Genomic DNA, 12989 nt, shown 5'->3' on the forward strand with positions numbered 1-12989 from the left:
CGTTATTTCTACAATTATCCTATGAAATGTCAGCCCAGTCTTAGTCATTTGGTGAAAATTCTCCTGGAAAGTCTTTTCTGATTAGGAAAATCCCATGGCAACCAGTATGGGATCTTGACCTCCAGCCTTACACTTTTTAATCACGTTGATATGGAGTTAAATGGATACAGTAACGTAAAATTACACAAAGCTCACTGAAATCAGAGCAGGGCACTTTATAACAACCTGTCATGATGTAACACTTTGCATACAACACATGAGCATTTAACGGGAGGCAATACAGAAATAGTAGGATGGTTAAGAACACAGGCTTTCAAGTCAGACGCCTGCGTTCACAGTTCACATCACAGGCTACACTGCTTACTAGTCATGCAACCTTGGACAGGCTTCTTAACTTCTCTGGGTCTTACTCTTTCCATTTCTAAAAACAGTACGTCTTTTGTAGGGCAGTTATGAAGATTAAACACGGTAATTCCTATAATGTGCTTAAGACAGTGTCTTACTTGGTAAACACTAGATTAATGTGAATAATAGGAGTGATGATTACTGATGATGAAGAAATACAGCAAGCATGATACGAGGTATCAGCTGTAGTTTATACTTGGCATTAAAAAATAAAAACCAACAACTACAAATTGGCTCAGGCCATGTCTAATAAACTCACAACCGAAAATTTTGTCAGATATTTTGCCTTTTAAAGCAAATAATCCTAATAAATTATTTCCATGAACACTATACACTTGGCACTAATAAAACTCTTACTTGTCCAGTGTCAGAGTCTGAATAACAACAGTAGAACTCAGATAAACCAAAACACCATGTTTCAATTCACAGGCCTTAATTTTTATTTAAAAAAAAAAAAGATTGTTTTAATTACCCTTGATTTATGCAGTAACCATTTAAATTATTGACATGTCTCAACATAAATGTGAAGCACCAATAAGTTAGTTACTCAGCAAGGCAATTACTTAGAGCACTTCTCTGAGATCGTCATTATGTACTTAGTTCTAATAAGGTTGAGCAGGATCATCCAGACAAATGACTGCAAAGTACGTGTAAGAGAAAATCTGAGCGTTAACTGCATTTTTGTTTCAGGCGTTTTACAAGGACACTTAAAACTAACCAAAAGTAGGTAAGAAAGAAAAAAAGGAAACACACAACAAGCACTTTAAATGAAACCAGAAGTAAGGCTAATATGCACTAGTTTCACGTTGTCACAACATTCATGTGACCAATGTCAAGTGGAAGACATGGTAGTTATGAGACATGCAGTGTCCAAGAGATTAATGCAAACTGTTCAGCAGAAATACAACTCCTCCTAATAAGTAAAATCATAATGAAGTTCTTCTCCCAGCATCCTCATCAAAAGGACAGTATATAATGATCAGTATCCTTAATAAGGATGTCCTCAGAATTAAGTAAATTAGCTACCTGATCATTTTAAACAAACAGAAACATGTCGAAGACAAAACTCTACGTTAGTAACAAATGGAGATGACCATGTAAGCTCCATGGGGGTATAACTCAGTTTTTCTTGGTACAGTGACATCTGGCTTATCAGGAAACCAGCTTTCTAACATCACCAAGTAAATCAACCGTCTCCAAAAGAAGGCAAACCAATGAACCAAAACACAGGTTTTGATGGCAAACAAAACAAAAACAAAAACACCCGCTACTGAGAACTCAACAAGATAAGAAGTTAACTCAAGATCCAAAGAATTGATCTGTTGTATCACTTATGGTAAAGCCTGCCAACCTGAAGGAAGAAGCGTCCCCGTTGGCAGCTATGGTATATAAAAGGCCAGTCTTTTCACGTGAAGGCCAGGAAGCATGAGAGAAACAGCTGACTATAAAAAGGAGAGAAAGGAAACAGAAAAGTATTTGGGATAAAAAAAAAAAAAGAAAACTTCCAAAAGAGAGGCAAACATGAGAAGCTGAGGAGTTAGAACAAAGCTGCCCCTGCAGAGATAGTGAGATGAGAAGTAGATTTTACAGGGTGAGGAGAGCGTAGGCGTTCCGACAGCTAGAAAAGAAGCAGAGACAGGCAAGATGGAGCATCAGCTCTGCAACTCGCCTCCTTCGCATTCACAGACACGAAAAAAGGTCTGCGGCGTGATGGGAGGCTACAGCTGCTGCCTATTCCTCAGACCCTGCAAAGCAGCAGCCCCCCGTGTATGGTCCCGTTAACAAATGTTACTCAGGCAAATAAGCCTGGGAAGTGGTGCCCCTTAGGGTCCCTTCCTAGAGACTTGTCGTGCCTCGTAGCCTACTTTAGGGTCTAAGAAGGTTCTCTAGAAAAATAATAACCAAAAAAAGACCCAGAATTGGAGAATTCTGTTTAAGCTACAGTTTCCGGAACTTGTTTGAACAGGCAACACCAGTTAACAGACGCGCTTTGGGAAACTGTTGTAAGTTTATCAGTTAGAACACCAAGCAGTACCCTTCAGTATTTAGAAAAGCAACACGCTCATTTAGGACCACAATGCAGTAACAAATTGAATCATACTTGCAATACCTGGCTTTGAAACCAAAAATTAGGACACAATATATTTTAATATTTTTTGCTCCTTGATTTGAGAAGCTAGCTAGAGCTCTGGGTTTAGCATGTCTAAGTACAAATCCTTACTTCACCACTTACTGGGTGCGGGACTTCAGGTAAGTTACTCAATCCTCCTAAGCCTCAGTTTCCCCATCTACAAAATGGGGGTAATGACACTCCTCTGTGGGTCTCTCACGCTTCTACATGTCTTGCTGGGCATGCCAAGAATGCAAGGTCCTGACCACTGATTCCCAGGCAGGGAACAATGTTGGGGTAAGAAACAATGTGTCCCTCGGGGCAAAGAGCAGGCTTACTTACAGGCTGTTATAAAGCAGTATGTTCCCCAGGCTCCATGTTCCTGTCCTATAAGATAATCTGCTGTATGTGTAGGCATTCTTCTAGGCAAACATGCATCAGCCCTGTGGGAACTGGGCCTCAGGGAACTGACGCAAGCCTGCTGCAACTTTGGCGGCTGCTTTTGCTGTGACTAATAAAAGCCTTTGGTCTCTGACCTAGGAATCTCATGTCTTCTATCAGCATCCATGAGATTGTGGCAGACTCACTTATTGGTGAGCAAGCAGGGGAAAATCTCGATCCTTAACAATTTTTACAAATAGTACCTATCTCACAGGCTGCTGGTGAAAATTAAATATTAAAAAGCAAGTAATACTCTTAACCCAGTGTCTAGTACCCAGGATGCCTTTAACAAGTGTTAGCTATGTATAACCATTACGAAAAGTATTATGAAGGAATAAAAATTCGAGGTGGACATTTAATGAATCACCTTTACTAAGAAGAATAAAACCCTAAGAAGTGATTAAATTCTCTTCCATCTAAAAACTGATGAATTCTGAATCATGAACTGCTAATCAGTAATGTTTCACATTTCTACAATGAATAAAAGACACTCAGAGGAAGGCGTCAGACTACACGGCTCTGGCTGTGTTTTACACACGTCGCCAAGCCCACACATACCAGTTCTTTCGCTTCCTCGAGCTGTTTAGAGACTCAGAGGAAGGCGTCAGACTACACGGCTCTGGCTGTGTTTTACACACGTCGCCACGCCCACACGTACCAGTTCTTTTACACACGTCGCCACGCCCACACGTACCAGTTCTCTCGCTTCTTCGAGCTGTTTAGAGACTCAGAGGAAGGCGTCAGACTACACGGCTCTGGCTGTGTCTTACACACGTCGCCACGCCCACACGTACCAGTTCTCTTACACACGTCGCCACGCCCACATGTACCAGTTCTCTTACACACGTCGCCACGCCCACACGTACCAGTTCTCTCGCTTCCTCGAGCTGTTTCTCCACATTTGCAACCACCTGCTTCTTCTCATCTGAAACAAATAATGACATCAAGGAATTGCTAAGGATACAGATACATTTAGTATTTAAAAACTTCTATTTTTATGTACCTTTTTTCCTTTCTGGTCAGAGTAGAGAATTACCATTATCAGTCAAACGGCCATATCATTCTTTAGTGGGTTAGGGACTACTATAAGCCACTGATTCTAGGCTATCTGGAAACACATAATCCTATGGAGCACTGAATTAAGAGATGCCATGACATTTTTAAGAGAAACCGAAAATTATTTTGGCCTTTAGAAGAGACTGTGTCAACAACAGCAGATTTAGTGGTGGCATGAGGAATCCGCAAAGTCATGACTTGAATAAATTGGGAATGGTGGATTTATGAACACAATTTAAAAGTCACATAAACAACAATTCCTAAAACTGGACAAGTTCTTACAATCCTTTAAAAAAAATTACGCTTTCATTACAAGTTGAGTGTAATGGAAGAAATATTTGAAGTCAGAAGTACTGATTCTAACCCCAAAGCCATTACCTCATGGTTATGGGATCCTGGGTAAGAAAGAGTTTTTACTGAGACTCAGTCTAAACTGTCTAAAATGGAAATTTAAAGCATCTACTGGATTCTTTTTAGCTCAAATAAGCTGATGCAAGAGAAGTTACTTTTAATTTGTGAAGTGCTAAGTGTCTGTATGTGATTTTTTTCAAACTCAACCACAATCAAGTTATCACTCAACTATAATTCCTCATTCTGGGAGAGACATGTTCTAGGAGATACTTTCAGAAAAATTTTCCCTACTCCCATTCCAAATCAATCAGCCCATTTATTTAGAAATGGCACCTGAGTTTTGTGCTAACCTAATTTATTGACCATTTATATTTTTGTCTACCTAACACCCTTCTCTTCTCAGGCAATAAGCCTCGCTCTTTCGAGGCTCTCCTCTTCACCAAGTAGGTCAATGGAAGATACTATGTTCTTCTATGACCCTGCCTCTCTGGTCACAGTGACTTGCCAAAGGATGGCCTTCTCTTTCCAGCTGGACTAATACTAGTAGCTCAATCCCTCTGGCTACATTGGTCTGGGGGGTGAGGGTGGGATGCGTACAGGATCCAATCAGACTAATCAAAGTCCTGTAGTAACAGGAAAGTCTTTTCCTCTCTCTTGGTAGAGTTATGACAATGTGAGTCTAGAAGCTGTTGGCATCCATTGCTCTAGCTACAAGAAGCAAGCCAATTTCCAGTGGTTGAGAATGAAAGCCTACATTTACAAAGAAGCAAAGCTGATAGATAGATAGATAGAAAGACAGATAAAGATGAAATAGATTTTGTTAGTTAGCTTCTTGTTCCAGATAACTCTGGAACAGGTTTTACTTGACTTTATCATGGTTTGGTTTTTTGAAACAACACATTTCTTTTTCTTTAAGTTGGCTTTCTGTGACTTGAAACCCAATGACTAATACAACAGACTAGAAAAGTCAGGAAGCTTGAATGGGTACAATACCTAGCAGCTGACTAACTTTTCATAAGGATAGTTAATACCAAGTGGGGAATCTTTAATAGAAGTTATTATTTTACTAGAATAATAACTAGGTTCTGATAACCTCAACTCCTTCCCTTTGATCACCACCCCCCCAAAAACTAGGGGGTAGCTATCACAGAAAAGTGTTTTGTGTGTACTCTAAGAATTTCTCCCTAAGAAAAGTGCACATTTAGAATTAAAATTCAGCTTGATTTTCCCTCTTTGAGAAAGTTAAGCCTACATACGGCCAGATTAAAAATTTAGTATACGACCCCAAATTTATATGCTTCTGGTACATGTCAATCCATCTAACATCTCCACAAATTATAGTAGAACCACACTGTATTTTTGCAATAGTGCAGAATATGAAACAAGACAAGCCTATCCTGGACCAAACCTTTACCTCTAACCCTGATATATTTCCAGGACTCCAGATCTTTAATCCCTATGCATCTGCCCATCTCCACTGTGACTACCTGGCAAACTGCTATTCAAAACTCTCTTCAGAAATCACTACCTCTTTGAAGCTTTTTCTAACCCAACAGAAGAATTAACTACTCACTCTTGCAGAAAACCCCTAGAACCCTTACCTAATCCTCATGATTTATCTCTCACACTTACAGGTCTGATTTATCTTCTACCTTGGAGGCCCTGGGAAGACAGGAACCATGTCTTAGTCCTAAAATTTAGCACTGAGCCTGGCACATAATCAGTTCTCGAAAACTGATGGTAAACTGAATAAATAGTGTAGTCAGTGCAAGACTTTACAAAAGAAGCTATGCTACCAACCACCCTGGTTTCCCTTTTTCCCTACCTGACCCCTTCCCCCACTTAATCTTTCTAAAATGTGGCTCTGATTGGATCACTTGAGCCTAACAGTCAAGGCCCTCCACATTTCAGACCCAAGCGACCTTTCCAACTTTATTTCCAACTACTAGCTCTCTCGTATGTGCTCTGCATACTAACCAGACAGACTATCCTTTACTACCCAAGCACATCTACCCCCCTCCCCCCAACTCTAAGCTGTTGTTCAAGCTACCATTTAGGTTCTTTGGTTGAATAGAACAGAAGTGATTCTGGCTAACCTAAGCCAAAAAGGGAATTTATTAGAGTAATTCAGGGTGGATCACAGAATCAATGGAAAAGATGAGTTCCCAAGCTCAGGGAAGACAGTACCCAGGGTGGCTCAGGAAACCAAGGGAGCAGGAAGTCACCGACAGTCTCTGCAGAAGGAGAGTTAAAATTCCAATTCCTGGCAAAAATTCACCGAATGTCCTCGCTTGGGTAAAGTGTTCACCTCTTGACCTGGGCAGGGCATGGCAACCTGTCAGTTCCACCAAGACTGGGTTTAGGGAGTTCCTCAACGGAAAATTGAGGAGCTGCTCTCATAAGATAGAATGGGGGATTCGGGGCCTTCCGAAACAACAGAAACCCATTGCTTGCAACTCTTACACTCTTTCCCTGTTTTTGTCGGCTAAATCCCGCCATCCTTCCAGGTGACCTCCTGGAACATGATCTTATCTCCTCTGAATTCCTAGACCTGTGTCCTCTGCCCTAGCATCCCTGATGATCATTAGAAATTGGTTCCTGTAGTTCTTCCCTTCAGCCTCATTTCCAGCTCCTTGAAGGCAGGGACCACTCTTGACACATGTTTGTCATAATTTTGTATTTAGCATAGAGAGCTGTACACAGTAGGTGCTCACTAAGTGTTTACTGAATGAATCAATCAGTCTTAGCATTCAGCAACACATTTGTTATTCACAGAGAAACAGAAAAAGAAAAATTGTATCAGTGAGGACTGGGGCAAATCTTCCCACTTAGAATGGCAAGTTTCCCTTTATGAATAAAATAATGTTAAAACAAAGCCATTCTAGAATGATCCTTGTGATAAAGGACTAGAGTTGGGGATTCCGTGGGGAAATGGCTGGTGATTCTAGGACTGGTGTAGGAAAAAATACAAGATGATTCTACAGTACCTTATAATATCAGAAAGTATGAAAGTGTTAAAAAGGGGGAAAAAAGCCCCACAATGATGGGAGTATAGCAAAAGGACACAAAAGCCAGCTGGAAGGGCTTCCAATGGTCAAAGCTGGCATAATCTGAGCAACAAAATAAAGTGGTATTAGAATATAACATGAAGTATTTAATAAACGAGTCCATGGATATAAATGACTGAATTAATAAATGGAGGAGAATAGACAAATCTTTCCTGTATAGAAGAATTCCAAATAATTTACCTAAATACTCAGCCTTCAAGGAGGTGGAGCACGACTCCCTACTCCTTAAGTGTCGGCTGTGCCTATGGTTTCCTTCCAAACAGTATGGAAAGGAGGAAAAGAGTAACTTTATAGTGGAGAAACCTGACAAATAATACCTCTGCCAGGTGATCAAAGTTAACATCAGGCGTGCTAAGTTACCTTACAGTGTGTACTCCTGATGTGATGTGATGTGATGAAAATGGTGCTTAACCTCTGTGGTCCTCCTGTCAAAAACCTATAGCCCGAGTCTGATGATGAGAAAAACATCAGGCCAATTCCAACTGAGGAACATTCTATAAAATATCTGATCAGTACTCCTCTAAACTGTAAGGTCATCAAAAATAAGGAAAGGGCTGTGAAACTGTCACAACTAGGAGGAACCTGAGGAGCCATGACTACTAAATGTTCCATAATACCCTGAATTGGGTCCTAGAATAGTAAAAGGACATTAGGTAAAAAACGAAGGAAATTTGAATAAAGTATGGACTTCAGTTAATAATAAGTATCAATATGGGTTCACTGGCTGCAACAAATGTATCATATTAATGTAAGATGTTAACAATAGAGGAAACTGGGCATGGAGTCTATAGGGATTCTCTGTATTATCTTTGTGATTTTCCTGTAAATCTAAACCTGTTCTAAAATTAAAAGTTGTTTTTTTTTAATCAATGAAGTTATTACTTAGGTTAACTAAGTTGTTTAAGGGAGAGAGGATCCTCTGGGATTAGAGTGTGGGTACGTGTGCGTGTGTGTATATACCTAAGCCAAGTCCTACCCACTCTACTTCAACTCACTCCGTACCTGAGTTCCTGAATTAGGTCTGGAACCATCTCTTCAACTCTAATTTTATAGAACAATAGAAATGTAATGCATGAGAGTCACATAATGTAATTTAAAATTTTCTAGGAGCCACATTTCAAAAAGGAAAAAGGAACAAGAGAAATTCATTTTAATATATACTTTTTTTAGTTTTAATAATATTTAACTCAATATATCCAAAACACTATCATTTCACTATGTGGCAACAGCCGCATTTCAAGCACTCAGTAGCTACACATCAACATTACAGCTCCAGAGCCACATACGTTTTAAGCAAACCACAGCATTCCTAAATAAAAGCAGATTTTTCTGAATCCTCTGACTACAACCACTCTGCAAAGGCAAGAGAGAATCATGGAACAATGCTATGGCTTCTTCCATACATGGCCATGTCTAGATGGTGTCCAAAAGCCTACAGGGCTTGGCATAACCAATCAGTTAGACTGAAGCATTTCCTTCCAGAAAGGACACTTGTCTTGCCCCACCACTTCCAGTTCTCTCCCTGACTCTCTCTTTGATATCCTGAGTTCAAAGCCCCATTCCACATGCACATCCCCAAGTCCCTAATCACTCATCTCCCCGCAAATGTAGGTGTTCATCAAGAGAGATTCACCCAACTCTAGTCTAGCACAGAAAGGAAGCAAAATTGAGGTCCAAGGTTCCTTTAAGAGTTCAACTAACATCACAAAGTCTGAGAAGCTGGGTCCTGACTAACCCTACAGCTGTTGTCTTCACCAGCAGCAGTATCACTAGTGGCTAATTTATCATGTACTTTCTCTGGGGAGAAAAAAAAGTGTGATAGGGTGTTATATGCTTTGTTTCATTTGATTTTTACAACACTGTAAGGTTGAAACTATTATCCCCTACCCCCGATTTTCCAGGTAGAGGAGACAGGCTTAGAGAGGCTAGGCAACTTGCACAAGACTGCACATCTAGTAAGCAGCAGAGCTGGGATTCTAAACAGATCTGATGCCATGTGTGAACTGTAATCAATTTGCCATACGCCTTTCTTGGTATTTCTGGCTATATCCACAAAATTATAGGCTTCACAACAGACCATTTACCTCTCTGTTCATGGTGAGGTAAGCAACTAATTGCAAAGGAACATTTTGTTTAAGATCCTTCAGGAAGCCTGCCTGAGTAACAGAACCTCTGCCCCTATGAAGTATCCCCCCACTTAGGATTCATCATCAGAGGAAAAGGAGTGTCACAATCAGTATTAGCAATGGCTTCCACTCGTCCATTGTCCTGACTTTACCACAGGATACTAATCATTAACATCAAAGTTTGAATACAGTGCCATAAGAATATTACTTAAGAAGGGACTGATCTATCTCATTAGTCCAATTACTAAAACTACGTAAAACTCAAACACTTTAGTCTAACAGGAAAGTTTTTTTTATTGTTTAAAATGTATCACAGAATAACCGAATTTCTTTTCTAAAAGAAAGTTTTAAACTTTCAATCTTTTCTATTCTCTTTGGAAGTAACACTTTAATACACTGTGCATGCACAGTAGCACGTTGTATACTACACACGCTTAGTTGCCATTAATCCTACCTACTCCACCTCCATTTCAGTAAGTTAATATTTGGGGGAACAAACTGCTTTGGCTGAAAATTTTGCTCCAATTTTTAACCTTCTTAACTCAGGTAAATTCTGGGTCAACTACCAAAGATGCCAGGAAGAGATTATAATTACTTTTATTCATACTGGTTTTTGCCATGGTTGTACATATTAATTTGTTAGTCCACAGATATACATCTGAAATTCATAACTACAGATATATTTTTCATCTTTCTCTATTTATCAACTAGAAACATTATAAAATGAGCAAGTACAAGTAATTATTAAGAGGGAAACCACAGCATTTTCAAGAATTACTAGCATTTAATTATTCAAGTCAGTAAGCATTTTTCCAGTGCCAGTTATACAGTCTCCTCTCAATTCTCATGTAGCTGCTGTGTTTGGGCATTACATTATTCTGTACCTACAAGAGAGTCAAGACTTTTATTTTTAAGGTACTTAATTCAAAGTTTTCCTTCTATGTGGTAAGAATGGTTACATTAAAATATAAAGGTAAGAAAAAAAAATCGATTGTAACAAATCTGTTTTCTTGGAATTGGCTGTTACAACTTTGCACCCAGGAATGATTTTGTTACTTTATAGAATAGCTTCCCAGTACAAAACCTATTAACCCAAACAAAAAAATGTTTCCTCAGCTAAAACTATCACAATTAAAAATGAGCAAAAATCCCACGGAAACCACAAATCCTGATATTCTGAGGCTCTGGGACTGAAGTCAAAGGAAGTAGTCTCCAACAACAATGACAACAAAAATCAAGATGATATTGGGCAGTGGAGGAAAGCAGAACTGAAGAGATGAGGCGAGGTGATGTATCATGAAGTGATGAGGCCCTCAGCCAATTCGCCACAAAAATCTCCAAGGCAGCAAAGCCTGGTGGTATATGCTACCTTGGTTGTCTCCCCTTGTTCCCTCACTTGGACTCGTACACCTCTTTAAGACACCATCCTCCACCTCCTCCAGAACTAACTGGGACTTCAGGAGATGAGTGGGGTGTAAATTCAGAGATTCTGGCTTGAAGCAAATGTCCCTATTAATAGAAAATAGGTGGGGGTAAGAAAAACAAAGAGGGGACTTCCCTGGTGGTGCAGTGGTTAAGAATCTGCCTGCCAATGCAGGGGACACGGGTTCGATCCCTGGTCCGGGAAGATCCCACATGCTGTGGAGCAACTAAGCCCGTGCGTCACAGCTACTGAGCCCACGTGCCACAACTACTGAAGCTCACGTGCCTAGAGCCAGTGCTCCGCAATGAGAAACCAGCGTACCACAATGAAGAGCAGCCCCCGCTCACCGCAACTAGAGAAAGCCCGCGTGCAGCAACGAAGACCCAACGGAGCCATAACTAACTAAATAAATAAATAAATTTATATATTAAAAAAAAGAAAAACAAAGAAAGGAAGAAAATTATTTACAAACACAAAAGTTTGGGGGGAGGTAGGGAAAGGGAAAGAGGAATGACAACTTCGATCCAGGAGAAATTACTGCTGGCATCAAGGATTGACTAACAAGGTGGAGCAAGGAAGTTGCCCACCGGTTCACAGATCAACGAGCACTCCTTTTCCTATACTTTACACCATAGAGCGAAGGTAGATGGTTCAATTTCACTAACAAAACTGAGCACCAAAGCCACAATCTTTTCTGCAAGTAAATACTCAAATTAAATCTGTATTGAGAGAAAAATAAATCCTAAAACAATGTCCTACAGACAAAAATCACAAGACATCATATTTATGTATCTGTTCATTCACTTAAAACATTTTCCTGAGCCCATTCTAAGTAAATGCCAAGGAAATCAAACACAGCTCCCACCTTCACATAACTGACAGCCCAGTATCGAAAATGAGTTGTGCTAAAACACAAAAACAAAACTCTTCTGGATGAAAATTGTGGAATTTTAAAAGTGAGAAAAATTATCCTGTACCAAGTTTTACACAACACTGGGTTATGGATCCCCAGGAAGGATGAAAAATAATAAATGGGGATGGGGGTATGAAAGATACTAATGATTACAGCAGCTAACACCAAGAAAGGGCTTTACATATGTTAAGGCATTTAATCTTCACAAAAACCCTACGAGAGATGCACAATTCTCTCCATTTTACCAAGAAGGAAAGTTGAGAAAGATTAAGAAACTTGCCTAAATACAACAACTTCTAAGTGGCAGAGCAGGGATTTGAATCCGGCTACTATGGCTCTTAACACTGCTTTGCTGCCTATAATAATAACATCATTACTAACAAGACAACGTTACTGTATGATGCACACTCATGATCTGGGTACGTTCACTGATTTTCTTTGGATACTCTCACATCTCTATATTTCACAAACAAACAAAACCCAGCCAAAACTAAGACTCAGAGTAACGTTCCCAAGGTTATACGAGTCACAAGGCAGCGGAGTCCAGATTAAAGCCCAGATGGCTCAGAAGCCAAAGGCTCTTTACACTGCACCCCACAACCCAGCTTGGATTCTCCTTACCCTCAACCAACCTCAAGCATCCCTCTGGGAGGCCCCAACACCACCTGCCTCCAGGCTCGCTCCTCCGAGACACATTTATTCAGGTGTCGTTCCATTGCCCACTGCCCAAGCCTCCCGGCTCTCCGGGCCACCCCCGCCCAGCCTGGGCAGGGCTCTTACCAGGCGGGAGTCGGGGGACCCTCGCAATCTTATTGGTGATCTCTGCAGTGAGCACCGCGAAGTCCTGCTCGTAGCCTTCGAAGTCGGACGACATGGCGGCTCCGGAGTGGCCGGCCCGGGCCGGAGCCTAGGTCAGGGCTGGGGCTACGCGGGGCAGGAAAAGACGGTGTAGGAACGCGGGAAGCTCCCTAGTGAGCGGAGCGGAGAAGCCGGGGTAGCTCCCAGCCAGGCCGCTTCCTGGTTGTTCTTCGCGATCTTGATCCTCCGGAAGTTGGGCTGGGTGCGCTTTTTATTTTCCGTTCGGGCTTCAAGATTA

The 12989-nt window shown here is 40.8% G+C and overlaps 1 protein-coding gene across 3 annotated transcripts in view; it reads right to left on the bottom strand.

Annotated features, from left to right (window-relative positions):
• The window catches only part of VTI1A (vesicle transport through interaction with t-SNAREs 1A), a 362797-nt gene extending 349881 nt beyond the window's left edge, over positions 1-12916 (bottom strand). For 2 of the 3 annotated variants that reach the window (XM_065894296.1, XM_065894295.1), the window contains exons 1-2: positions 12674-12767; positions 3823-3881 (exon numbers count right to left, since the gene is read on the bottom strand). In XM_065894296.1, the coding sequence (XP_065750368.1) occupies positions 3823-3881; positions 12674-12767 (153 nt within the window). Of the gene's footprint in view, positions 1-3822; positions 3882-12673 lie in introns of all 3 variants that reach the window. The other variant, XM_065894297.1, reaches the window with a different exon arrangement.
• Between the last annotated feature and the right edge of the window lie 73 nt (positions 12917-12989).

Source organism: Phocoena phocoena, chromosome 16 (assembly GCF_963924675.1).
Source record: "Phocoena phocoena chromosome 16, mPhoPho1.1, whole genome shotgun sequence".
Lineage (NCBI taxonomy): Eukaryota > Metazoa > Chordata > Mammalia > Artiodactyla > Phocoenidae > Phocoena > Phocoena phocoena.